Source organism: Varanus komodoensis, unplaced genomic scaffold (genome assembly GCF_004798865.1).
Source record: "Varanus komodoensis strain SLA01 unplaced genomic scaffold, ASM479886v1 scaffold36, whole genome shotgun sequence".
Lineage (NCBI taxonomy): Eukaryota > Metazoa > Chordata > Lepidosauria > Squamata > Varanidae > Varanus > Varanus komodoensis.
The window spans coordinates 2,261,433-2,287,862 of record NW_025335873.1 but is presented as its reverse complement, the minus strand read 5'-3'; the positions used below and the strand labels follow the sequence as shown (position 1 = coordinate 2,287,862).

Genomic DNA, 26,430 nt, shown 5'->3' with positions numbered 1-26,430 from the left:
GGACTCGAACCCAGATTCGCAGTCCCAGTCCCAGGCTCTTGACCACTACACCACACTGCCTCTTTTTTTTTTCCTCACAGACAGTGCCCCAGTTCATGTATTCATTCGTATTTGGAGACCAGCCTTTCCAGCAGTGGTGGGAAAGCTGAGATTTCCAGCTTGGACTCTGTGTCCCAGCATCCACAAGCCACTTACTCTGTGAGTTGTACTCCATCACACGTGGAGGGTTGCAGCTTGAACGAGGCCGATAGGGTGAGTTTTGGCTCCGCGGTCGGTCGGGCTTTAAAAGCCTGGGGGCCAGGCAGGGGCATACAAAAGAAAAAGCATATTACAATCCCCTGGGATTCAGCCTGTCTCTGTGAATCTGCCCTGCCTCCCGAGATCTTCAGGAAGCTGTGTTTGAAGTACTTCCTGCCCTTCCAAGCGGAGACTGGCAGCAGCATAGAGGAGGGCTTCCACCGTCATGGTGCCGGGCCCTTTTCTCTTGGCTCTGAACGGCCAGGCTACGAAAGGGAAGTCCAGATGACCCACTCCTCCCTCTCCTGCGGCTGCTAAGGGACAGCTTTTGCAGGAGAGCTGCGTATTCCTACCCCCAGGAGGTGAATAAACAGCGTTCCTACTTCAGCTGTATTCGTAGATGACGTAATAGCCTATTCGATGTGCTTTGCTTATGAGTGGATCCCCTTCCTCTTAAAGATTCTTGAGGCAGCCAGCAGCATTTCTACAAAAAGTGGCTCAATACAATCCCCAGTCACACCTTGAAAAGAAATGAAAAGCAACCAGACAATAGAGCGTCTCCGCAGCAGCCTCCCAAGCAAAGAAGCTGGCGGCAAAGAGCAGGTCCCTGCCCCCTGCCTGCAGATGGTCAGGGGTGGGCCTTGGCAAGTGTCCACGGGGGAGGGAGGGAGTTGTCGAGTCAGGACACCACTACAGGAAAGGCCCTGTTCCACCGGCCCCACCTTGGAAAAGCAGGGAGCACACCAAATGCGGCTGCTGCTGCTGCTTAGGAAGTGTGGCAGAATATTTCTTTCTTTATGAGATTTCTCTCCAGCCCCATTAGCCCTAAGGCTGGCTGGTCGGATTCGTAGTGGAACAGGTGCGTCAGGCAGACTATGTATGGAGATAACTTACATGTTAGAGGCGCAGAGAACCTCCCCCTGTCTGGCGGCTGGCTGCGTTCCAGGGAAGCCTCTGCAGGGCTGCACTGTGCTTGTGTCTGGGGCTGGAAGGAAAAGAGGGTGGATGTGGAGGGCTTCCCCAAACCCTGAAATAGTTGTCTGTTTTTTAATTTTGACTTGTATGCTGCTACATGTCTGGGCTTTCGGCACAGCTCAGAACGTACTGAACAGCACAACATGTTAAAATCAGTAATAATAAATCATCCTGTTCAGACCACACTAGCAACATAATCCAAATATAAAACATGGTATTTCAAAATTAAAATATTACATAAAACATTAGAGTAAGTTAGTTTATACTAAAATCCACTAAAACCGAGCACGGGGTCAATTTAAAACCAAGTAACGATTAAAACTCATTGTTAAAGTAGCTGGAGAAAAGGGGAGTCTTTCCATGGCACCAAAATACTTAGCACCCCTGGTGCCAGGCACAGCTCTCTGGGGGGCCTATTCCAAAGGTGGGGTGCAATGATTGAGAAGGCCATTCTTCTAACCAGCATCCTCCCCTCGCCCCCTAAAGAAGGACCTCCTTGCTTGATCTTCATGGACGGGTAGGAACGTTCGGGAGCCCGATTTGTAGCGTAAGGCCTTACTGTCACTCATGGACATTTATGAGAGGTATCTTGACCTTTTAGCATTGGTTGGTGGGGACTGGACGAAACTGGGAAACCACCAGATTGGTGGTCAGGGAAATGTGATGGCATAGGTGCCATGGCCATTTGGGGGGCCTTAGGGGGCTGGACTAGGCTGCTCGACCTGAGGCCCAGGACCCTCCAACTGGGCCGGAGACAGACCTGCGGGACGGAATCCTTTGGCTGCTGGACGCGGCAGCTGCGTGGAGTCTCTCCCCCACACAAGCAACTGGGGGCAAGCCATGGGAAAGGGCTGCTTCCTCCCGAGCTTCCCGGACAGGTCAGCCTGGCCCTTGTGGGAAGCTGGATGCTGGCCTTGGGCGGTCCTTTGGTCTGGAGGAGCAGGACAGCTCCTCAGTTCTGGAGGTGGCGTGCTCCTCCCCCCCCCCCCCCGGCTATTGCACAGCTGTGAGATCTTAGTGTGTGAGCCCTGGGGAGGGAGGTTTGGGTTTGCCCTTGCTGTAGGCATCCCCCAGTTCAGTCCCATGCAGGTTTTGCTTACATGGGAGCAAATCAAATCGTAGGGGTGCAGTGTGTTGCTGAGATGCTTCCTACATGGACTTGTTCATGGGACTAGCCCTCTGACACAGATGCTTTCTTTAACTTAGCACGTGCTTTCTGGAGGAGCATGACCATCCAGAACTTACAAAAGTGCACAAGGCGTCTGTTGTTGTCTTTCCTTCCCTGCCACACTTTTGCAGGTGTGCTCAGTGTTGCATGCCCAGCCCACCCTCCTTCCCAAAGCTGTGCCCATTGAAGGACCGTTGCTTGATCCCTCTTCTAATGCAACTAAGACCATTGTTTTACGGAGGGGCTGGGAGGCACATCTGGCCTAAGCTTTCTCTCTGAACGTGTGGAACTGGAGGCTACAATTTGGTGGAAAATCAGAGCAGGAATTAGTGTTTCAGATTCCTATTGACTATTTGTAGTTGTCATCCTGTCTTATTGCGTCGGCCTGTGATCCGTATATTGTCATAATTCTGGCTCTCTGTTGATGCAGCAGTTGATATCTTGATTCTTAAGAATTCCTTTGCTCCCATAATATGACTTTGGGTACAGATATGTAGGACCGTTCTTATCACAAATGTTACGGATCTTTGCCTCCCTGCCCGCCTTCCCTCCTACATTGCTTAGGCATCAGAGGATTAGTCTGAATAAGCTCCAGGGTAGGAATAAAAAGAATAGTTTTCCTAGGTCAAAGTGAACTTGACCGGCTTCTCTTTCCAGTAACGGGTAGCCAGCCATCACTGGGAAGCATTCTGGCAGAACTTGGGGGTTGCTGCCCATCTCCTGCTGCCTTGTAGGTAGGCAGGCCGCATCTGGCTTTTGTCCCATTGACTGCTATGCAGTTAAGAGAGAGCCCAGGTGTAGGTAAAAAGCCCCAGCCAGTTTAGCATCCAGGCCAGAAATGGTTTGAAATCGGGGTTCGCTGTATAAAGGTTGGAATGAATGAATAAATAAATAAGCCGTTACATCTGCTGGTAACATGTTGTTAACTCCCTTGGCAGACGTTAAATCATTTTCAAGTACAATAATAGTGTGGGAGGTAAATTAACTAACCATTAACAATCTTATAAATACACAATTAACATGCCAGCATTTATATGACACGTTGATGGGGCAGCAGTAATTTTTGATCGGGAGTTGGGCCTTTTTTTCCCCCAGGGCTTTGAGGTGCTTCGGGCTGTTGCTTTTTAGAGGCAAATCTCGGCACTCGTGGGCCGAGCGGTGTCTTCCTTTTCCTCTGCCAAGTCACTCAGAATAGTGGCACAGGAAGACTTTCTGCATCTGCTTACCCAGGGGAAGAGCCACAAGTTTGCCCGACATCCAGGAACGGGTTGGTGTATCCTCACCCTTCTTTTTTCGTTCACTGGCACCTTGTCCCGTGCCCCCTCAGGCTATTTTGATCTGAATGGGGTTCAGTGCTTTTTAACTCATTCAGAAATGATCTGGTGTTAGGCGGCCCTACCTTGAAAAATTGTTTAGATTGGTTCAAACAAAATGGGGACAGAAAAAATAACATCTCTTCAAGTTGGGGAAGTTGCGCATTCACATTTCAAATTGGAAGCCGTCCCGAGGCTTATGCGAATGGGACGGCATACAGAAATTCCCAAATAAAAATAAATAAATAAATGCAGGTCAAGGTAAACGGGCATAAAGTGATGAAGTTACTTGCTGTTTTTAAAATCCCAACATGTGTGTGTATGTTGTTGAGAGCTGAGACTACCAGTGACTAACCAGGAAAGTGATCTTGCATAGTGGTGGGTAGCATGGGGAAAATTTGACCTGCCATGCAGCTGCTGTGACAAAGACAAATTCCGTGGTGGTAATCACTAGAAAATAAAGGAGCTAATACCATAATGCTTTTGTGCAATTCCATGGTATTGATCTGTTTAGAGAATGGTGTACGATGTACATTTCTGGTCACTGGACCCCAGAAAGGATATTGTTGAGCTAGGGAAATTCCAGGAGGAGGAGAACCGAAATGGTGCAGCTACTAGGAAGGTTTCCAGGCTGGCTACAGAGTGACCCAATTCTGGTGGCACCTGAGTGCTGGGTCATTGAGTGGAATTATCTTAATTTAAGACCAGCAAGAGGAAAAAATGCTGGAATTCTCTGCCACAGGATGCAGTGATGGCTGTTATCTGAGAAGGCTTTTTTCATGTACTAGGTACATCCATGCGCCATCGATGTATCCATAGCTCTTCTCCATAAGGGATGAAAGAGCAGTGTAGTTCTGAATGCCAAATACTGGGGACAGGCAACAAGGAAAGGCGGTGCCTGGAAGGCTTCCCATCACTGTCTGGCAATATAACACGATTGGCCACCGAATGCTAGGTGAGATGCATGCTCCTTTTGATACAGGAAGATTGTGTGTAACTGTTGCGGTGTGTAATGAGCGCTCCCAGCATTTCAAAGAGATTTCTAACGTAAGGATAGCATGTGATCCTGCATCGAAAGGAACACACACACACAGTTCATTTCATTTATAAAAGGCAGCCTGATTCTAACTTGTTATGCCAGGCGTTGAACTAACTGTGGGTTTCTACAAACCACGGCTTCCTGAAGTCAGTCAGACCAAACAGCAAACTGAGAACAAGCCAGTGCCCATAGTTTTAAAAACCCTTCCTTGAGGGTGAACTGAAGCACCCTGTTGGCTCATGCTTGTCATGACAGACTGTGGTCAGCCGTTGCCTCTGAATCACAACCTTGTCTTCCCGAAGCAAAGCACAGCCTGTCCTTGGGCAGCAGCCCTCTCTCTCCTGTGTGTGTTGACTGCTTTCCTTGCCTCCTGATCCAAGGAGGGTCAGCAGGGCCCGTGCAATGAGCCCATCCACCTTTACAAATCAAATCTGGCTTTTCTATTCCAGCGGTTCTGCTGTTTGTGTCCATAGAGTTGGTTTGTCACCTCTTGAAGGAAGGTTCTCTCAGTCGCTTTCATCCATGTAATTCATGCTGCTGCTACGGCAGCGAGTCTGTCGGGCCCTCTCAGGGGTTCCCCCACGAGCACGGGTCCCTGGGGGACTCAAGCGTATTTGCAAGGAAATGGCGTGTGGTCTTGCGGTTCACAAGCCTGCCATTTGTGTGCGCACCCCCCGGGCACTGTTCGTTTTTACAGCATGGTTCAATTCATAACCTCCTCATTCCCTCAGCAGAGGACGTAGCCGGGCAAGGTCCACGGTCCTCCTCTTTTGGGGTCTTCCATGGAATTCTCCCCTCCTTTTGCAAAGAAGGGCAATGAGTCTTACACATTCGATCTTGGGCCCATGAACTGGGAGAACTGCATGCACTCCACTTGAAAAAAAACCAGAAACGACCTTACCAAGCCACGGTCTTAATTTTTACCGTTTTTGCACATTGGGGAGAATTTCTCATTCTCTCCCTTCTCAATTTGCACTTTTTTCTTTTTGTATTTCTTTGGGTAATTGTGTTTCCTTTTTCTGATTTCACTAATCCAGGGGAAGGCACTATGCAGAGCATGGTAGCCCCCCACCCCTGAAATCCTCGGCTATCTCTTTGGCTTCTGAGAGTTCTGAGAGCAAGCTTTTGAGCGTACCTTTGCTATTGTAAGAGCTAGAAACTTTAAAAAGGAAAGGAAGTTAGTTTTTCGCTCAATGCTTCTCTTTCAAATACCAGGTTTTGTGTCTGTGGAATTGTTGCACACACAGCAAGCCCTCCCTGTGATGGAGAGCGAGTGCGCACCTGCTAGAGGAGCAGTTTAATCCCTGTTGCCTTGAAGGAAGCTGAAGAGGCAAAGTTTAGAGCTGGAGTTTCTGGGCCATTTTTGTTGCTGCATTACATTCATGGCCCTCCTTTCTTCCTCTTGCGAGGAGTCCAAGGAGACTGACGTGGCTCCCCTCTCTGCATTTTGCCCTCGTGATGACAGCCCCATGGAGTAGGGGTCGCTGAGAGTCTCTGTCTGGCACGAAGCTGCCCAGTGAAGTTCGTAGTTGAGTGGGAACCTACATCTGCTGAGCCCTCATCCTGCTTGCTAACCACTACACTGCATGACCACCCAATGATTGATTTGCCCTCCTGGGGCAAGGCTGTGGAGAGACAGTAGCCCCTCCAGTCCAGGCCCTGTAGGACAGTATTGATTATTAGATCCATGCTACTCCTTTTTCAGGCCTGATCTTGGGACTGTGGGATATACAGTTTGTTTGGGTTCATCAGCCTCTGGATTCCAGGCATTCAGGGAAAGCCTTAAATCACCCGCTGTCAGTGGGTTTCTCCTAGATTGGTTTATTGAATTGCCCAGTGGAATGATTTTAGCTGTAAGTGCTTCGCTGTAATTGTAATATTTGTATTTTAGTTTTATCGGCTGGTTCCTATTTATTTGTGCTTTGAAATGCTGTGCATTTAATGTTTTATGGACTATGGGAAGCCACCCTGAGGATTTTGCCCTTAAAGGAGTAGTGTGCATTTTCAGAATAAATACAGCAGATCCTTTCTTGCACCATGCAGCCAGGGGGTAGGTGGGGGAAGCCCACACTGCAGCTTCCACTGACAGTAGCACTTTGCTTTTCCAAAGATCTGGGAACTCCACAGTGTAGGATTCTTTCCCATGGACTAGGCTTTCCAGCAGTAAATGAAGAGGAACTGTTACGCTGTGAGACCAACATGCCAGGGACCAGAAATTGGAGTTATCTCCAGATTTGGACTTGGATTTGAAAGTAGATCCAGCTTTGGATTTCCACTCCCAGTATTCCTAACCACAGGCTATATAACGAGGGCTTCTGGAAGCTAAGGTTGAAGAGCTCTGGAGAGCTGCCATCTTCTCATCCTGGTTCACATGGAAGAGTGGCCAGCTCCCCAGGGTCTCCAACAGAAAGCGATCTTTTCCTGCACGTGTTACCCGAGAGGATTCGGCAAGCTTGGATCCAATGCCTCCCAAATGCAGAGCACATGCCCTGGCCCTGTGGACCCATCCTCAAAGCACCACCCAGTGCCTGCCGCATTCCCTCTGGTGGGCTCTTGGTTTGCAGAGGTCCCATCCAGGGACAGAACCTTGGGCTCCCGCCTTCCCCTGGGACTCGAGGCCTCCTTGGAATGGAACTGGAAAGCAATCGCTCCCCTGGCGGAGCAGTCGCAGCATCCGCAGGGTGGGTGGCTCCCCCTGCGGAAAGCCGGGCCCCGCTCCCTCCCACGTCCCCCCGTGCTTTGTGTCCACGTCCCCCACCCTGGCTTCTGCAAGTGGTGGAGCCGTTTGGGCGCGGAGGGATCCACAGATGTTAAAGTGCTGAGGCGCCACTTGCATGCACGTGCGGTCGCCAGCCTTGGGCACCATTAGCTGCCTGACATTAAGCATCTGTGAGAGCTAATGAATCTGCCCTGGGAGGCAGAGGCCTATCTCTTTCTCCAAAATTAAGGCACTTTCCTGCAAGCCGGAGGAGCCGGGCGGTGCACACACCATATGCACATCCAAGTTTCAGGAAGTGGAAGTCCCGGTTTCCCAGCACCTTCATTTTCAGAGCTAATTAGGCAGTGCAGAAGGCCTGGGGATCGCTTTCCTCCTCCAGAGGAGTCCTTGGTGGGTGGAAAAATACTGCTGAGTTTCCTGCTCCAGCAGGCTTCTCTCCCCCACCCCCTCCGACGATTTCTTTGCAAGCTTCTCAGCAGTAAGTCATGGCAGGTGGGAGCAGATGGTGTGAACACTGAAGCTTGGAAAGATGGTCTGGGAGGCAGGAGGGAATGCAGATTTGTAGGGAGGAGGGCTGTGGCAGCCTCCGTCTGACGGCCCGCGGCCTCTCTCCAGCATCCTCATAGCTTCAGAAGGGAGCCTGTGCTTTACGGGCCTTTTCCCACGTTCTGGAATCAGTACATTCAGGATTCTGGGATGCCAGGCGAGCTGTTTCCTTAGGGTTTCTCTTGTTTTCTATGCACAATACTCCCTGTAGGTTTGGTACAGTAGAGCATCCAGCCAAACAAAGATCGTGCCTCAGCACTGCAGGAAGAGTTGTCTTCCTCCTGCTCATCCATCCCCTTCTGTTTTTCCTAAGGAGAAAGCCTTGTGTCATTGCCTCATCGTTTTAGCCTAGCCTTAGCTTCACTTTAAGCTTGGCTTTATGCAGATATTTAGCTTAGAACAACATAACAGCAGGTTTCTTTCTCTCCTGCCTACTGACTTTTGAAAAAAGGTGAATCTCAAATGGGTATTTCTAACTGGGTCATGCACACACATTTAAATCTCTCAAATTTTATTTTTAAATGAATGTTTGCAGCTGCTTTGCAAAACTCTTAGTGGAGAAGTGAGATGCTGTTACATGGAACTGTGCTGTGGATCCAGCCTTAAGAGCACAGGAGTGTGTAACCAGTAGCCAGGGACTGGAGGGAGAAGAGGGTAGCTGAAATGCAGAGCAAGGAGAACTGTTTTATTGACTAAAGCCTTCGGCAAGGTTTTAAATTCTGGGAGCAGTCAGTTTTTAATCTGTTGGAGGGGGCTGTTTTCCTTCATGCGTATTTTCCTGCTCCCCCCATCAACCCTTCCCAAGCACCCAGAGATTTCGTCCTGGCGGTCAAATGGCTTCCCCCAGTCCGAATTTCTGCTCAGGTCTTGCAGCTGAAACCTAGACCTGTCCTGGATGCAGCCCCCATGCAATGTCAGGAGCCCATAAGTTCACACCCTTGGTTTTGAGTTTCCCCCACCTGACACCCACTGTGTTTTCTGTTAGGTTAAAACATTTAATGTAATGTTAAATGTTTAACCCAATTTTTGTTAAAACATGGTTGTTCTTTCAGGCATTTTAATGGTTAGTGTTCTAAAGTAAAATTGGGAAGATGCTCTGTTTTGAAGCTTCCTGCTTTGCTGTTTTAATTCCTATTTAAATTGTGCTAATTTATGTTTATTACTTCAGATTTTTAAATCACACCATAAATTGCCTAGGATCAATATTATGAAGGGTGGTATATAAATACATCTATTTAAATTAGGGAAATAAGAAATTTGAATGTGGTTTTATTCCTAGCTTTTTAATTTTTTTACAGTGTTTTTCTGTTTTAGGCTCACAGAAGGAGGGGGCTGATAGAGGGTGGCTTATCTATAGGCCTTCCAAAACTTGGAGCCAGCCCCCCCATGCTCCCCCAGAGCATCTCTTTCAGCTCACCTGGCTAAAATAGATGATTCTACCTGTGACCAAGAAACTCTGAGCCCTTTTGTGCTTTGCATCACCTGCCTGACATTTCCGCCATAGAAGGATGCACCTTTGCATGGAGCTGGTAGTCCCGCCTGTGCAGCCCCTCCTAGAGTATTTATGCTGTGTCGCAAGGACGATTCAGTTTGTCGAAGGCTCCGTTTCTAGGCCCACAAATTAACTTTTCCCCTGTTTTTGGTCCTGAGCTTTTGACAACTGAAGGTACACTGTGTCCAGTCATGGACGTTCCTCTTAATCTTGGCCAGTGCCCATTGGTCACTGAGGGCCATTACTCAGTGCTGGGGCACCTGCCTTGATGCAAGTAGTCCCGGGTTCAAGGGCGAATGACTGAAGCCCTGGAGAAGCATAGCCAATCAGTGTGCACAGTGGTGAGTTGGGCAGCTGGCTGTACCAGTGGTGAGATTCTATGTTAGAAGCTTCCTGTGTGAACTTCCATGAATAGAGCATCACTTCTTGTTTTCCTTTAAAGTAATGTGGTTCTTTCCCCGCTAGGTATTCAAGCTTGTGGTTCACCATGGATGGAAGAAGATAGTAGGGGAAGGTGGCCGAACTTGGGACAGGATGGCTTTCTTGGACAACCCAACCATTATCCTGGCTCACATCCGGCAGTCGCACGTGACCAGTGATGACACGGGGATGTGTGAAATGGTCCTGATTGACCACGATGTCGACCTGGAAAAATTCCAGCCTGCTTCGGCCCATGGGGAGAGCAGCTCAGAAGCACAGGGCAGCAATGGTGAATCTCAGGGTTACGTCTACTCTCAGTCAGTCGACATTACCTCAAGCTGGGACTTTGGCATCCGAAGGCGATCGAACACAGGTGAGTTGCAGAGGGAGCATCTCGGCTTCTTGGCTGGGTTCTAGGAGCTAACGGAGCTAATGACCTGGACAGCTGAGGACACACATGGGCTGCTGGAGCTCCGTGAGATCTCCAGTCCCAGAGGTTAGGTAGCAGGAGCTTGGGAAAGACTTCTCTTCACCTGAGACCAGCGACTGCCCCTGCCAGCTAGAGCAGACTGCAGGCAGGCAGCATGGCAGCCGTGGCACCAGTGTGCCCCCAGATGCTTTTGCGGTGGGAGGGAAGCGCATTTTCTTACCAGCCACTTGAGTTTAGCTTTCTCTTGATGCTGGGCACTCTGGGTTCAGAAAGATCTCCCAGACACCACCTTTGCCTTTCGCTCCAGTGGCTGTGCAGTCGCTTGTCTTCCATCACACCCCTTGTGGCAGCCATTTTGGGCTGGTGCCTAGGGCAGTTTTTCAGACCGACACACATGCCCCAGTCCAGAAAGGTCATCTGCTTGGAGCGGACTGTACAGAGCTAGGCTGGCATGGAATCTGAACCAGCGGTAAACCCCTGGAGCTGTGCAGCACCTGTACCGCCACCCCGCATCATGAGCTGTGGCAGTGACCTATCCCTGGCAGTGGCACATTCCCAGGCTTTTCACTGGCCCATCTCCTCTGCCTGGCCATTGGCCCTGCTGGATAGGAAGGCCTCCAAAAGGCTTTCCATTTGGGCTGGGGCTTTGCTAAGCAGCAGTCACCACCCACCTGACTCTGGCTCTTGGCTTGACTCTTCAGTTTAGAGTCTTGGGCACCTCTCCAGCTGTTGCTTGTGGGCCCAGCTCTGACCAGACCTGACAGAAAACTCCCTGGATGTTAACAGTACCGATGAGAATAGGGCAGTCATGAACCTGTAGTGAGGAATGTAGTCCATAACATCTGGAGAGCCCTCCCCTGCAGCCAACACACTTTCCCTCCATCTGCTACTTGGTGCCCACCCTATAATATTTTCCCAGAGCCCTGCAAGCAAGCCTATCAAAGGTACTGTCTTGATTTTCTCTTTGCATAATCCAGTCTGCATGTTCATGCTGTGCATGGAGGAGAGGAATTGTCTTCCAGAGCTGGCATGGAAACGTAGGACAGTCGCCTCCAAGCAGGCTAGTCCAGTAACTCCCACCAACCAGAGTTCTCTGGTAGGGAAGAGATGGAGTTGAGGGATGGACTGTAATGATGAACTCGGGCGCACAGCCTGTGTGTTTCTGCCTAAGGCCTTGGGCGATCAGGGATGGAGAAATCCATCCTTTTTGTTTTCTTCCTCTTTTTTATCGACGCAGCTTTTTTCATCCCATTTATGAAGCAATTGGCTGATGTTAATAGGTTTTTAGCAAAACGAAAAAGAGTCAACAACCCTCAGTCGTCCTTCCATTCAGGCTCGGCTCGGCTCAGCTCGGCTCAGCGCATCCCATCCCATCCCATCCCATCTAGTGAGGGCTTTCAGAGCCAACAGCAGAACTTTAAACTGAGCTGGAAGCAGATTTCAGCTGGTGTAAAGCAGATGTGACTTATCCCACGTCCTTGGCCCCCAAAGCATCAGGGCCACAGCACTCGGCATTAACGGCTCCATCCTTCCTGAGGGTGCAGTTTTTAAGTCTCCAGATGTGGAAATGGATTCCTCTCCTTCTACAGGAAGAACCTGGGAATTAAAATCCTGGAGTTACTTGGAGCAGAATAGTGGAAATGAAACACATGGTTCCATTTTCCTCATAAGCAGTGGGGAAATCAAAGTTCTGGAGTTTGGGAGGTAATGCAACACCACCTAGAGCTCAGAAATACGTTTTGCCGAAATAACCTGCGTACATCATTTTCGCTTTCCCCATAGATGAATAAGTGTTTTAAGGGGCAGGAACAAAGAGCTGTCACGGAAGTTGATAAGAAAAATATGCTCGCTCGCGCTCTCTCTCTCTCTCCTGTAATTAAGCACAAAGAGTATAGCCTGTAGGTTGGCACTTAGTTTCCTTCAATTGGCTTTCCCTGCTGCACAGAACAATAGCAGCTGAAGTAGGGATGAGGCCACCTCACTCTTGTTGCTCAGGATCCAAGAATATTGCTACTTAGCATTTATATGGGTTATTATTCATATCATTATTAGAATGGCACGAGTCCCACCATCTGAGACTCCTGGAAGTCTTATTTAGCCTCTTTCCCCCTCCCCATTGCAAAGTCTCTTTAAAGCATACTTTCTCAAACAATAGTGAAACCCCAGAGCTGTTCCCACATTCCGTGTCTCTTAGGAATTTCCCTGGACCTCATAACCAGGCACCTCTAACATGGTGCCTGCAGACACCTCTTTTGGGCTCCTGAGCTCCCTACCCCTCTTGATTTACCTTTTATTTGCATTTTACGTGTATTTGATTTGCATTTTATTTTATATTTTTAAAAAAGCTTGACTAGAAGGCCGGCATGCTTCAACGCAAAGTGTGCCTGCCCATTCCATCTTTATTTAGGTTCCAAAGAGGTATGTCGGAGTCTAGACCTGACTCTGCCAGGTACTCAGGTTCATGGGTAGCTTATTTCCATTTCATTCTCACTAGTTTGCCTTCAGGCAAGTGAGTGTTGTGTGACTGGCCAAGCCCACCATACAGTGAGCAATCTCCTCCTCCCCTTGTGATTGCTGTTGAGAACCACACAGAGAGCTTTGCATGTTGGGCGGTATAGAAATAACAAAGGTAGCCGTTGTGTGTTAGTGCCCACGACGTTCTCTCATCATTCCAGAGCTGTCCTCTGATGTAGAAGGACTGGATACCACTATTGTAGAATACATCCAATCATGGCTGTTGTCTGTGTAAAGAAGCACTCCATTACACAGAGTTTTCAAAGCAAGGCTACTGTATGGATAAAAGTTGTACTGGCGCAGCCTGGAATATTGACTGCTGTTCCCTGTCTTTCAAAATACTGACTTGCTTTATGGAAGTGTGATAGCTGAAGGCTTTTGCCACAACACTGGCGGAACAAACACTCATTTGTTATAACGTGGTAGACTGAGAACCTTACGACAGTTTGGAGTATTTGAACAAACAGCATGCAGACCTCCACTTCAAATGAAGGTTTGTTCGACTCCTTGGTCGCACCCTTGCCATTGTGTAGGTCTGCTTCCTCAAAAGTTGAGCACATTTCTTACAAACCCATGTACATGTACTAAAACAATGGGGAAAATAAAGATGTTTTAGGGGCGTCCTGGAGCACCGTGCTGAGACGTCTCCATGGGTCCCATGTTGGGGATCCCTGATCAGTTCTTCTGGCAGAGGCTTACCTCGGTCCAGGCAGTCTTTTCTCAGTCCTGTCTACTGCCTGATATTCTCATAACTGAAGATGCAAAGGATTTAATCTGGGACTTTGCGTTCAGTCTGCAGTCTTCTTGCTAAGTTCTGGACCTCCCCTTATTTGCTGCTTGCCTATGTGAGTTGCCCCTAGTCATTCTGAGGCACAGGAACCCTAAAACACCGGCTGCCCAGTCCTAAGCAGGTTCGCTCACTGTCGATGTTGCTCACTTCTGTGTGATTTTGTGCTTTATATTGCATTCTAAGTCTGCTTTGCTTGGTAAGCAGCCCTGTTTCTTTGTCTTGCTAAAACAAAACAACTATATGATATCTGGTACCTTTATCTGTAATAGGGGCGCTATGCAATTAGTAGTCTATACCTTTGGAGACACCCTTGTTTTTCTTTCTCAGGTTATCTTACTGACTTTTTTTGTTCTCCTGAAATAAAGCCATCTTTTAAAACACACTGGGAGATTTTGAGGTGATGGAAGAGGATGCGCAGCCTCCCGGGTGTTGACATTCCACCTATGTGTGCATGTCCTGACTATGGAGTCAAAAATATCTAAAGGAAAAATTATATTCATTTTTTAAAGATTTGACTAATGTTGTGAAGATACAAATCATTTATTTTTACTACCTATAAACTGTTTCGGCACACTGAAGAAAAAGCTATGCTAATTTATATAGCGTTGACATTTTATAATTTTCATGATTTTTTTAGATAAAGGATTTTATATTTAAAACTTTAATAGTCTAGTCTGAGTTCATTTATCTTTAATTTTTGAAACGGGGAGAGTAATTCATAACAGTAATTTTATTCCTGTAATGTAATATTCACTTCAGTTCATTTGTGCATTAAAATTCCTTTAAGACCGTTATTAATGATTTATATAATGAAATGTCATATTAATCACAGAAGTTTTCACATTTTATTATTCTCTTCCATGTTAATACTATCTTTATGATCTCTATTAATGTTTTATATCCTCTAATTTCAATTATAAATCAAGAACATTTTCATGTTTTTGTTGGTATTTGCTTTTCAGGGGTGCCACCTTTAAAATTTTATGACTTTTTCCCACCCTACATGTGCTGCATAAAACATCTTTATTCATAGAAAGGTAGTTAATTATGTCTTTTGTTTATAGTAAACTTTCATTGACAAACGTGTCTTTATAATATTTCTTTTTTTCCAGCTCAGAGACTGGAACGACTACGAAAGGAGAGACAAAATCAGATAAAGTGTAAGAATGTGCAGTGGAAAGAGAGAAATACGTCGTATTCAGGTAAAAAAAATAAAGGTTTATTATTTTGAGAAAATGATACTGAGCTTTTGCTTGTAACTGTTGTCATTGATTTGTAGAATTCCATGTGCAGGCAACTGCTGAGATATCACTCAGATCTTACAAGATTGGCAGCGACCAGAAAAATATAAAAGTCTACCTGTTCTAGGAAATCTCTAGCACAGGAATACTCTGAGCCTGTCTAGAGGATTCTGGGGCTTCCTCCGCAAGTAGGCTGATAGTGCCGCCCAGTGACTTGGGCTTTGTGGTGCCTCACATGAACAGGAATACATCCCAGATTCCCATGCAACACAGGATGATTCCGTCACAATACCGGTGTGCAGGCCTTTCCCCAAAAGAGCCATCACGGAAAACATTTCCTGCCGGCTAACAGCGTCAGAGTTGCTTTGCTGGATCAGGCCTCCCCCAGCATCCTGTTCTCCCTAGAGTGGCCAGCCAGGTACCCCCAGGAAGCCTCCAGAGTGGTAGGAAGCCTGCTCCGTTGAGACTGGTGGTTCTTTCTTGCACTGGGTGACTGGGGAGACACATGCAGCCTGTTGGGAGGGGACTGCTTGGCTTTGTCCCAGGTATCCCTGCCCACTTGCGGCGGTCATTTTCTCAGGTGCTTCTTGAGGTGCTTCTCAAAACGGTGTGAGGGCCAGCGCCCAGAGAAACGCCCTTCTCTGTTAAGGCCTCTTTCCCAGAGGTCTCCAACCGCTGCCTTCGCAATTTAATGGACACACAAGCATAAGAAGAGCCCTGCTGGTTCAGAGTGAGCTTTCTGCTCCGGCTCTTCCTTCATGCAGTGGCCTTCCTTCCCCAGCAGGCATTTAATGTTGCACCCATTGCTTCTATGATGACCTTCGCCTCTGGTTGTTGAATACTGTACCAGATGAGCAGGGTTTCTCTCCGATAAGTCAAAACAGAGACAAGCATACATATTGACGCTGCTGGTTACCGTTGTCTTTCCCGGCAATGCTAGCAGAGAATGTTGGCTGTTCGGGAGTGGCAGAGTTACCTGGGTTGCCAGCCAAAGGCGTTGGGTTCAGTCCCTGGTATCACCAGGGAGAGCTGGAGAAGGCTTCTCTGGAGCTGCTTTCAATCCATGCTCACAGTACTCAGCTGTATGGACCAGTGACTCGACCACGTATCTGTTCCTTGGCGGGTCCTGTTTGTATGTACAGTCTGGAGGAAAAAAACCAACATTTTGCCTCATTTACTGGGAACAGCAGTATGTGGTTTCCTTGCTGGTAACTCACCTTATAGCTGGTAGTGCCCAGAGCAGAATCTAGATAGCCGGAGGATGTTTCTGATTTGAGCTACAGGGCTGAAAATACACTCCAACTTCAGAGCTGGGGAGGGGGGGAGCCTCCCTCAGAGCCCCCTCTCCCTGGCTTGTAGCTGATGCTGAAGGAATCACACCAGCTGTTTTTGGAGAAGGGACAAGGCAGGGGAAGGGAAGCGAATAGAAGAAACGCGATATCCCAGTGGGGCCTCTTCATCCCTCGCTCCCACTCCAAAGTGCTGTGAGGGTTGCCGGCATCCCAGCTGATTGTAGATCAAGTGACTTGTAGAAAGCAGTGGAACATACAGACGATATTCCAAGATTTGCAATTCCCGTAGCTGATTTTAGGAGTGGGTCATAGAAACTCCCTTCACTGTCCGGACCCTTGAATTCCAAGGAAAGGCTGGGGAGGGGGTTATTCCTCTGCCCACCCCTACCCCTCATTGTGCATTCTAGTCATGGTTTATTTTGGTGAAGAGGTATTTTCCACCAGGAAAAATGAAGCCTTGAAAATTAATCTTTTGATAAGAGAAAATGGGCCTGTTGTTTTGCTAACCGTAATACGAGCTTGCAGGGACCAAAGAAAACATCTTTGGAGCCTCAGTGCCTAAATCATGTAACAACCTCCTGATTTCCTTCAGTTTAGACATTTGTTTTCAATAGTTTATTTGCTAAATTTAATATTGGTAATATAATAAAGAAATAATAATAAACATAATACACGTAAATATGTTTGCTGTATATTCCCATATTTTCCCCTTAAAGGATTAAGTTATACTTAATAGCTTGTCCACTGCATCCTGAGTTTTATATTTCCAAAATGATATAAAAAGACTCATTTTTTTCTATAAATTTATCCTTCTGTTGTCTCTCTTCCCTAGCTCCCACCAACTGCATCTGTGTCTGTGTCTGTGTGATGTGTGTCCACAAGCTTCTGTAATTTATATGTAATTATATATCTCTTCATCTACTGAGCCATCCATCAACTGAAGGGGTGTTCACTTATTTTTTTTCCTCTTGTAAAACATAAATGCATGAGCTAATCTTTGTATATGCAGGACACTTTCTCCTTCATAACCCGTCCCCTTTGTATAAGCCGTGTGTCCAATAGTATAACTTACGTCATCATACCCTTGACTTCTTTAAAAACTGCTACCCAACACCCCCCGCCCACCCCCAATTCTGGCACAATGCTGGCAGATCTGCTTGCTGTCTGCTCTCTCTAAACTGTTCCACTCGCACCTGTCAGTTACTGTACCCGCGGAAGTAGGACTTGTGGGTGTTGGCTTGGTTGGTTTTGTCAGAATGATGGCGCATCTTCCTGGGTTTTTCCCCCATGGAAGGTCCTGCTCTGGTGGGTGTCTTCTAGTCAAAACCTCCGCTGTGTTTTCCAGCTCCTGCTGCTTTTACATTCTCAATGGAGCTGCTTTGCGGCCGTATGAGAGGAGTGCTGGGTTTTGTGTTGTGATTTGCCCCATTTTTAATATGAAAGCTGCCTTACTTTGATTTTTTCCATCTTCAGAAGGAAGGGTCTACAATTAAAAAAAAAAAAAGAAAAGAAATCAAATACCTAACTGGAAAAGAGATGATCCATGTCCCAGGACTTTCTGTCTCATACAAGCAGACTCTGACATCCCCACCCAGCCACATAGTCAGACTTCACGTATGCATCCATGAGTATTACTTCATGGTAACCTTGAAAGCGTCCTGGTAGAGCAGACCCACTGTTCTTGCTTCCGCATCGTTTTGATTCATTTAAAGGTCTTTAATGCTGCTCTTCACCCCAGTAAAAAGTTGCTGCGATGATTCACCATCGGCCCCTTAGCCCCCAATCCCGTGCATGTTTAGACAGCAAAGCGAAACGCCCTCCAGCTCCCGGCATGCCCCAGCCAGCCCGGGGTGGCATGAGGCCTTGGCTTGGCCAGAGGAGCCAACTGCAGCTGATGCCAGAGAGAGCGGCTCCGGAGGCACGCGCATCATTTGTGCCAGCAGAGGAGATGATAAACCAAGGCCTCCCATGCCGGCGTTTCACTAGGAACAAAGCGGCATATTGAAGCACTTGCTGCTTGTGCTCACGCCAACGAAACGTGTGCCCGGAACTCCGGGGGACTCGGAGCCATGCAGAACGGCCCAGAAGTAACTCACTGCACACAGTTCCTTGAGAATATCATTGCAAATGAGCTTTTTTGCAGGGGGCCGGTTTCAAAATCGGGAGAATAGTTGGCACACCGCCTGCCTTACACGGAACACTCAAGGGCATCTCCACTGCTGTAGTTAAGGCCGGGTTTGATGGTGCTTTTTTCGGCGGGAAGAGGGGATGGAGTATCTGTCCCAGCAGCCGCAGCTGCACGTGCTCCATCTCAATAGCCAGGCAAAGCGGTTGGCTCCGCATGTAGCGGGAGCCATGACTCAGTCGCAGTTCGGCAAGTTTTAATTCCACCGTTTAACAAACAAAGCTGCCCCCTCCTCCTCCTCCTGCCACGTGCGCGGCATCCGCGCTGGAAGTCCCCGCTCAATCTGTCTCAGCAGCCGCTCCAACCCTCAGGAGGGGCCGCTTGTAAATCTTGGGGACGTGCACAGATCCAGGAATGTGGATAAAGAGCCGGCCCAAAGCCGAGGCAGGCAGATTGGGAGCCGGTTCGCCAATAGTGATTGATTGAGTTCGGGGGCAGGTTGCTCCTGGAGCAGATGTAGCTCAAAACCTGCCCAGATTCGGTAGCTGCTCTGCAGAGGAGAGATCGGTGCTAATAGGCAAAAGCACAGCAGATCTCAGGCTACATTCATCCATCCTCGTTTGTGCTGTATCTTTCTGATGTAGGCCAGTAATGTGATCGGTTAATTAGTTTAGACCAGCCCCCACGACCTCTGTTCGCTGCACCGACTGGATCTCCCTGGCCCGCACCTAAGCCATGCCTGCGGATCCTCATTTGACCTCCCTTAGATGGACTCTGGGTAAGGCAGGCTTCACCCGCAAGGTGCCCACCAGAGGTTTTGGACTGCAGCTCCCATCAGCCCCAGCCGCCATGGCCATCAGTCAGGAATATACTGGAAACTATAGTGCAACCCATCTCAAGGGTGACCCATTAGGGGAGAGTAGCTGAGGGCACGGGCTTGTAACTATCTAGAGTTTTCCACATTAAAATGCAAGATTATATTCCCAACTGGCCATTAACATATGCAAATAAAGTGTGGATTGGCTGCCCCTGTGCCTAGATTGCTGGTAGATTTAGACAGCCCTAGGACCGTTTTTCAGAGCTGGGATCTAACTGCTCTGTTGCTGACTTGTGCCCCCGTGTTACCAACATTTACGTTGTCCGTACTGACATGGTGTTTTGACAGGGTGGGCACCGCATTGGTAGAAACTTCTGCAGAAAAGCTCTTGAGAGCAGAAGAGCAGTGATGGCGGAGTGAGTGAGTGTGTGTCTGTGTGTCTGTGTTTGTGTGAGAGAGAAGGATCTACCAATAGTTGAATTGAATGTATATGCAAAAGGTCTTTAAACCCTTGTTGTTTTCTTTCTCTCACACTATTCTTTGTTCCCACCCATGTTACCTTAAATTATATCAAGGGTGTCACTAATTTCTGCAAGTGAGACCCAAGTCTTTGATGCTCGGTTAGATCCTGAACATGTTCCGCACATTCCCGATACTTCTAGGTGTTCTTCCACCTTCCAAAAAGTCCCCAGTTCCATTGGGAACATCTCCAGCATAAGGATCTCATTTGGAACAAGCTTCTGCCTTGCTCTCGTCCTAAGCATCCTTTTGCTGGGGACACCCTGCGCGCCTTGTGATGTATCTCTCTTCCTTTGAACTGCAGCGGAGGAGCTGAGCATGCTGTTTGAGAAGAAGAACTTCCGGCTGAAGCCGGCACATGCCATGAAGCCGTCGATCCTCTCGGTCCGACTGGAGCAATGCCCTCTGCAGCTGAACAACCCATTCAATGAATACTCAAAATTTGATGGCAAGGTAAGATCCCTCCTCGTTCTTAAGTTATGTGTCAAAGTGAACCTTTTTGCTCTGCTTCCCAATCCAACTGTATTTCAGACTTCACGAATGGGTGTATTTGGGATCCCTGATAAGGCCACGCCCCGCACATGTGCAAGACTGCATTTCCGATCACGTGCGCTTTTAGCTCTCATGGCTGGGAAAGGCAGCACGGAAGGCTAAACATGCGTAACATGCAGGATAATGTTTGAGCCCGCAGTGTGATTTATTATTATTTTTATTAATTTATTACATTTGTATGCTGCCTCAAAGCCCATATGGCTCTCTGGGTGGCTCACAATAACACAGAAATAATACAGTTCAATACAAATACAATAATATAATCAAAGCAAATATGAACTACAATATTAACTACAAGAGCAATGCCAAAATCAAAGCAGAAATATTCAGTGCAAAGCCCAGTTTGGTCAGCTGGGCCACTGCTCCTGGGCTTCCTTATACACATTGCTCGACTCTGAAAAGCACAGCAAGCTGGTTCCCAACTGAGCCATCGCTTCAGATCCTACTGCAACGCAAGAAATGTGCGCTGCATTTGATTTGCCTTATGTAGCCTTCCATTTCTGTATTTATTTTTATCATGCTAATGAGAGTCATGTAGCATTTTTGTCATGCCCACATCAAAATCAACAACTTTAATGACTCTTTCTATATTATCAGGGCTACTCAGTGGCTTGATGTTGTTTTTTTAAGGTATAACACTTGTCTTTTTTCTTTTCCTTCTAAATGCTAAGAGATGTGTTTTTCTGCAAATATTCATAATTCTTTTCCTGGGAATAGTACGTGCCTTATTTGCATAATTAACTGAGCCATGCCGGTCCCCTGAGAAAATGGAGCCTAATTGGGGAGAGATGGGGGAGTCTATTAAGGGGGGCTTTGGGGCCTAATTAAGCATGCTTTGAAAAACCCTACTTAATTATGTATTTACTCTAGAGGCAGGGGTGACTCTTGAAATCCTCTTTTAGATTTAGAACCAAAGCTTTGAATCCCTTTTCTTTCCTAAAATTAAATAGTTATTAGAAAGTTTCATCCCTTTGCTTGCTAGGCAAAATCACATATCTGTTTCAGTGAGAAGAACGCAGGGCGATTTCTGTGAGCAAAACTCTACCAGTGGCAGTCCAGTTGTCACGAGAATTTAAGCAAAACGGCATTAATTTTGGTCAAGAAGTTTCTGCTGTTACAATGCACATGTCATATAAAAAACAGCAGCAGCAGCAGCAGCAGCAAATATGGCATCTTTATGAAGTTAGTGCATTATATTGCTTGGATGCAACAGTTACCAAAATGTGACTAGAAATCTCCTTGTCTCGGTTCCAGTACCTTCTGGTGGTGCATTCATCCATAGATGCAGTTTAGCCTGTTCACACCACTGCAGAGAACACAAGCAGGCAGTGTATACATGCAAAGCCCAACCGTGGTTAGTTTAACCTTCATCATGGCTAAGCATTGCACTACTGTTTACCTAACCGAAGACTTTGGACTGCAATACTTCTAGGACTCCTCATTGTCCGCCTCCTTTTCCCTTCCTTCTCACATAAGATAGAAGGTGAACATACAGTTTTAGGGTCTTTTCAGATGTTGCCCCCTGACACTCAAACGCACTTCCTGGGAAGCCGCGCCCAGGTGGAGTATTAGGTGTCTTTGTGTGACCAGGTGAGGACTTTTTATTTTTCCATGCGTTCGAGCTCCCATAATTCCTCTGGCTTTTTATGCATTTAACTGTTGCTGTGCTGTATTTTAACAATGCTTTATATTGATTTGGTTTATTCTATGCCTGCTTTATTGGCAAGCTCCTCTAGGACTCTTTTGGGGCTAAAGGAGTAGGGTATAACAATGAACAAGCGAAACTGGGGTTAAAGACAGGCGGCACCTCAAGATGTAAAGCTATACTTTAAAGTGGGTTTGCAGGGTAGATTTCTGGAAATGTAACTTGTTTAACTTTTGGGGAGATTTGTGTGAAGCCTCTAAAAAAGAGCAGTCACTCCTTCTTAGCAGATTTGCACAAATACCCAGAAGTGCAAGGCACCCTGAAGTCACCCTAAAGAATCCTTCTCCAAGAACCCTCCTTTTATGAAAAATAACCCATGCTAGTAAAGCTGCACTGGATTCAGACATTCAACTATATTAAACTACCCTGCAGCCACCCATGTTGGCTGCAAGTCTGGTTTTTCCAAACTCCTTCTCAAGATTCCTGTAACTGGAGATCCCCAGGCTCCAACTTGGTGCTTTCTGCATGCAAAAAGTGCGTTCTGCGTTTAAGCATTGTGTTCCTCCCTGAATTTGCATTTAGACCCGTGTCATTTCTTGGCACAAGCCTTCCTTTTGTTGAGTTGGACGGCCTTCCAAGTTCAGCTGCTTTCTGGAAGTTGCTAAGAACATCTGTGTCTTCTAATGTGCACACCTTTTGGTTTTATGTGTTCTGACATTTTAAAAAAATCTAATATTTCCTGTGTCTTAACTGTACTGTTGTCGTTTTTGTTTGCAAGCTGCCATAACCAACCAATAAATAAGTAAATCAGTAATAAAGTAAAACCAAGCTGGAAAGACCTGACAAAGCTTTATTCCAGGTTGATTCTAAAAACTGGTCTACAGAATTTGGATCACAGTACTGTGAGGGCTCTTTTTGGACTTAGTATTTATGATTCTGTCTTAAACAACAACCAACAATGTCTTTGTTAGCAAGTGTTTTTAACAAGGAGGCTGGGGGAAGGGATAATTCATGAGTACTAATTGCTTGGCTGTTAATTTTCATAAGTGTTGATAGAAGCAGTTCCTTAAATTAAACTTTGTTTAAAACGTATCAAGGGAAATATTCCACAATGTCGGGCCTGAAGTGAAAATTAATATGAATGCTGTGGCAATTAACACGTACTGGTTAATAGCTTTTAGCAGCATTTTGGGATGATAGACCTTAAATACATTTTTCGCATGCTGCTCTTGTACCAGTTGCGTTCCAGTTATATGTCTGGATAATTATGAACAAATGTTTTTTCACAATCATGAGTATTAAATAGCTTTCCTTTTTTTTAAGGAGAGAAATTGGGGTGGGGGAAAAGAACTCACAACAGATAAAGAATGGAGAAAGGAAATACACTGCAGTATAACTGATTTAAAAATATGTCTGGGATGTTAATTTGAGATTAAAAACCCAGTGTGCTAAGATTAGAGGCTTAAATTTTAATTTCACATAATGAAGCATTTCTACCCTAAATAGGTATATCAGAATTAAACATATGTATTATTGAGTGTTTTTTAACAAAAGCTTTACATTAAGAATTCTTATGGTTTTTCATGATGCATAAAAAGCTGAGGCTTGATTTACTAGAATTTCCTTGAGGGATAAGACATGAACTTTGTGGTTGCCCTTCTCTCAAAATAGATTTTAAATTTTATTACATAAATATGTGAATGGGCACCCACGCACAATATTGGTTAAAAAATAGAAATTGCCCACTTTTCTAAGCGAAATGCTCACTCAAGACCACTTGGAATGCTGATAAAAGAAAACAGCACCAGATATGAAAATCCAGCAGCAATTCGCGCAACCTATTTCAGCCTCCTTGTGACTCTGTGTGTTTGCTTTTGCTTTATGCACCTTACATAATATTGGTCAGAACACTCTCTGAGCCTGAAGGCAGTTGGCATGTTCGCCCTTTGCACGAGAGCACTGACATGGCACTAAACCCGGCATTTCTAAAGGTGCTGGAGCGTAAGCCCAGCCAGTCTAAGTAGCCTGTGCTCCCACACCTAGGAAACCCAGGCGTTGATAAAAGTCTGATTTGCGAAGAAATGGGAGGCACGGGGGAAAGCTGAACCCCGCTAGCGGTAAGCAGTACGTTTTCTTCTCTCCTGAAGAACTCTCCAAATGATGTTGCTGATCCAAACCCAGGTGCGTGCTTTGTCTCCGTTGCCCAAGAGGGATGGTCCAGCCGCCTCCTCTCTGCTCACACCGTCCATTTGCTTGCCGCCCCGGCCCAGCCTGTGCCTTTGCCTGGAAGGAACGGCAAGGCAAGGAAAAGACAGCGGCAGCCGCTCCTTCTCCTCTCTCTGTGCATGTGCTTGGGGGATCAGGGGAGCAGGCCTCCCCTGCAAGGGGAAGGCGCAGGAGGGCTGGCCACGCGTCTGTGCGGAGGCGTGTGAGCAAGTGGGCTCCAGCACTGGGCTGCAATCGCTTCGTACTGCGAAGCCTGCCAGCCGTGGTTTCCGTCTTCGCCTGCTGGCAGTGTATTGTTTTCCTCCTCCTGGCAGCTTTCTCCTTTTTTGCCCGCCACTCTGGGATCTGTCTAGAGACGGAGCAGTGCGTCAGCACTGTAGATCAGCAGCAAAGCTTTGCACAGCTTCCTTTTCGTGCACCGAGCCTGGCGCACTCATGCCTCAGTCTCAGGCCAGCTTCTGACCGCTGGCCTGGGCCAGGTTCTCCTCACCGTGTGAACACCGGCCTTCCGCCAAGCGCCTGTGGACATGAGCAGGTCAGGGGGGCAAACTTTCCCAGCTTCCGAAGGCAAACGGGAGAATTACACCAACCACTGTTTCTGGTTTGGGGAACAAGGCGGAGCGCCCCGACCCAGAGAAATCCCCGAAACTGGGGAGCTCCATGCAGGATATTTGAGGTTAGACACCCGCCTCTCCCCGCTGCAGCCCACAGCGTAGGAGTGGACAATTCTGGCATTAAGTCTCTCTGTGAAACGGACCCCAGGTGGGTTCCGCTGGCTGGCCTGTGGCGTGACAACAGCTCTCTGCAAAGGTTGCCGGGCTTGCGGTTGCTTGTGTGCACGCGCCACCGAGGAATCAGTTGGATAAGGAGAGTGCAAGTTGCAAACCTTAACATCAGCATGCGGCCGCTCATCGATTTTTAAATGCATTAAGTCCGATTGAGGGCTAATTAAATATTTCAGGCTGCTTTCTGTTGCTTAAGCGCTCAGGCAGGGCATCTGCTCTAAATCAGCCCTGCCGGCCTGGATTAGTCATTAGGACAAGCCTGCCAGAGGCTCAGATTCCAGCCCAGCTGAAGGCAGAGCCCCTTCCTGCACCAGCTCTGGACTCGATGCTCACTTTTGGGCGGGACGGCAGCTTAGCGGCAAACTCTGTGCTTTAATCTGCATGCACAGGCCCTGCCATCACTACTTGAAAGGTGCACTCTTCTGTTGGAGACCAGAACATCCTACTGGAGAGTCCACGAACACAGGAAAAGAGAAACCACTCTGAGTGACTTGCTCATGCCCTGTGCGCCGTGGCCCTGTGCCTCTGGAATAAGTTGCTGTTGCAGATCCTACAGACCACCTCCCCCCGGCCTGCCCATTGCAAGCTTGCAAGAAGGCCCTGAAAACCTTCAGCTAATATTTCGCCAGGCGGTACTTGTCTCTCTTGCTGTTTGTTTCCTTTTATGCTGGTGCTTGTCTGTTTTAGAATGTTTGCTGCTAGTTGCAAACATACGGAAATGTAGCATGTCAGTATATTTTAAATGCTACATTTTTATTATACCTTTCACTGCTGTACAGAAGCGCGCACCCCGTGGGTGCCTGCTGCCTCAAAGATGGCCAAGAAATATTTTTAAATTTTAAAAAGGCCTGCAGGGCCATGCACGCCTCTTACCAACAGCTCATGACCATGAACTTTTGACTTTCTTTTCTCCGCAATCGAAACTGTGCTGGAATTATTTCTCCCTTTCGTCAGAGAGGAGTGGACCAAATGGGAAGAACTAACTTTAGGCTATCTCACATGGCCAGTTTCCATAAGCTCATCCATGAGGACAGGTTATTTTCCCCCTGCTGGGCAGGTGGCAACGTTTGCTTCTCTAATCGTGCGTGAAACAGCCTTGCTTGAGGTTAGTTATCTGAAAGGATCAGGGTAAGGAACAGACTTTGGAAAAGAGCAACAAGAGCCTTACGCAGTTTGGTTAACTAGAGGACTGGTGACGGGAGCAGTCTTACAGCTCCTAGGCAGAGACTGGATTCGCACAGTGTAATAGGCAGAGCGGCTTATGAGCCAGGGAAGCCTGGTTGTTTTGTCCAGAGGATGCCCTGCCTGAGAAGGCATGGGATTCCTAGGCCTAGAAACTGGAGGCAGAGTCCCTTGGGATATTCCGATCTCCACAGCGGAATCATGCCTTTCCTGAGATAACAAGGTTGCTGTGTTGGAGTTGAGCATGGTGGTAGAATTACTTCTACACGTGCCAAAAGGAAAGCAGGTTCAACAACTTGCTGACATGCTTTCGTAAGGTTTTTGAGCATGTGAGTAAAATGCGCTATTTCGCAAAGGTAACGGAATGGTCAGGAATTAACATTGGAAGAGCAGGAGGCATGAG

At 47.3% G+C, this 26,430-nt stretch overlaps 1 protein-coding gene across 5 annotated transcripts in view; it reads left to right on the top strand.

The window, feature by feature from the left end:
- Positions 1–26,430, top strand: part of MAPKAP1 (MAPK associated protein 1) — a 135,802-nt gene that overhangs the window by 8,850 nt on the left and 100,522 nt on the right. For all 5 annotated transcript variants that reach the window (XM_044439877.1, XM_044439881.1, XM_044439878.1 and 2 more), the window contains exons 3-6: positions 81–252; positions 9,955–10,282; positions 14,756–14,845; positions 19,942–20,090. In XM_044439877.1, coding sequence (XP_044295812.1) covers positions 81–252; positions 9,955–10,282; positions 14,756–14,845; positions 19,942–20,090 — 739 coding nt within the window. The remainder of the gene's footprint in view (positions 1–80; positions 253–9,954; positions 10,283–14,755; positions 14,846–19,941; positions 20,091–26,430) is intronic.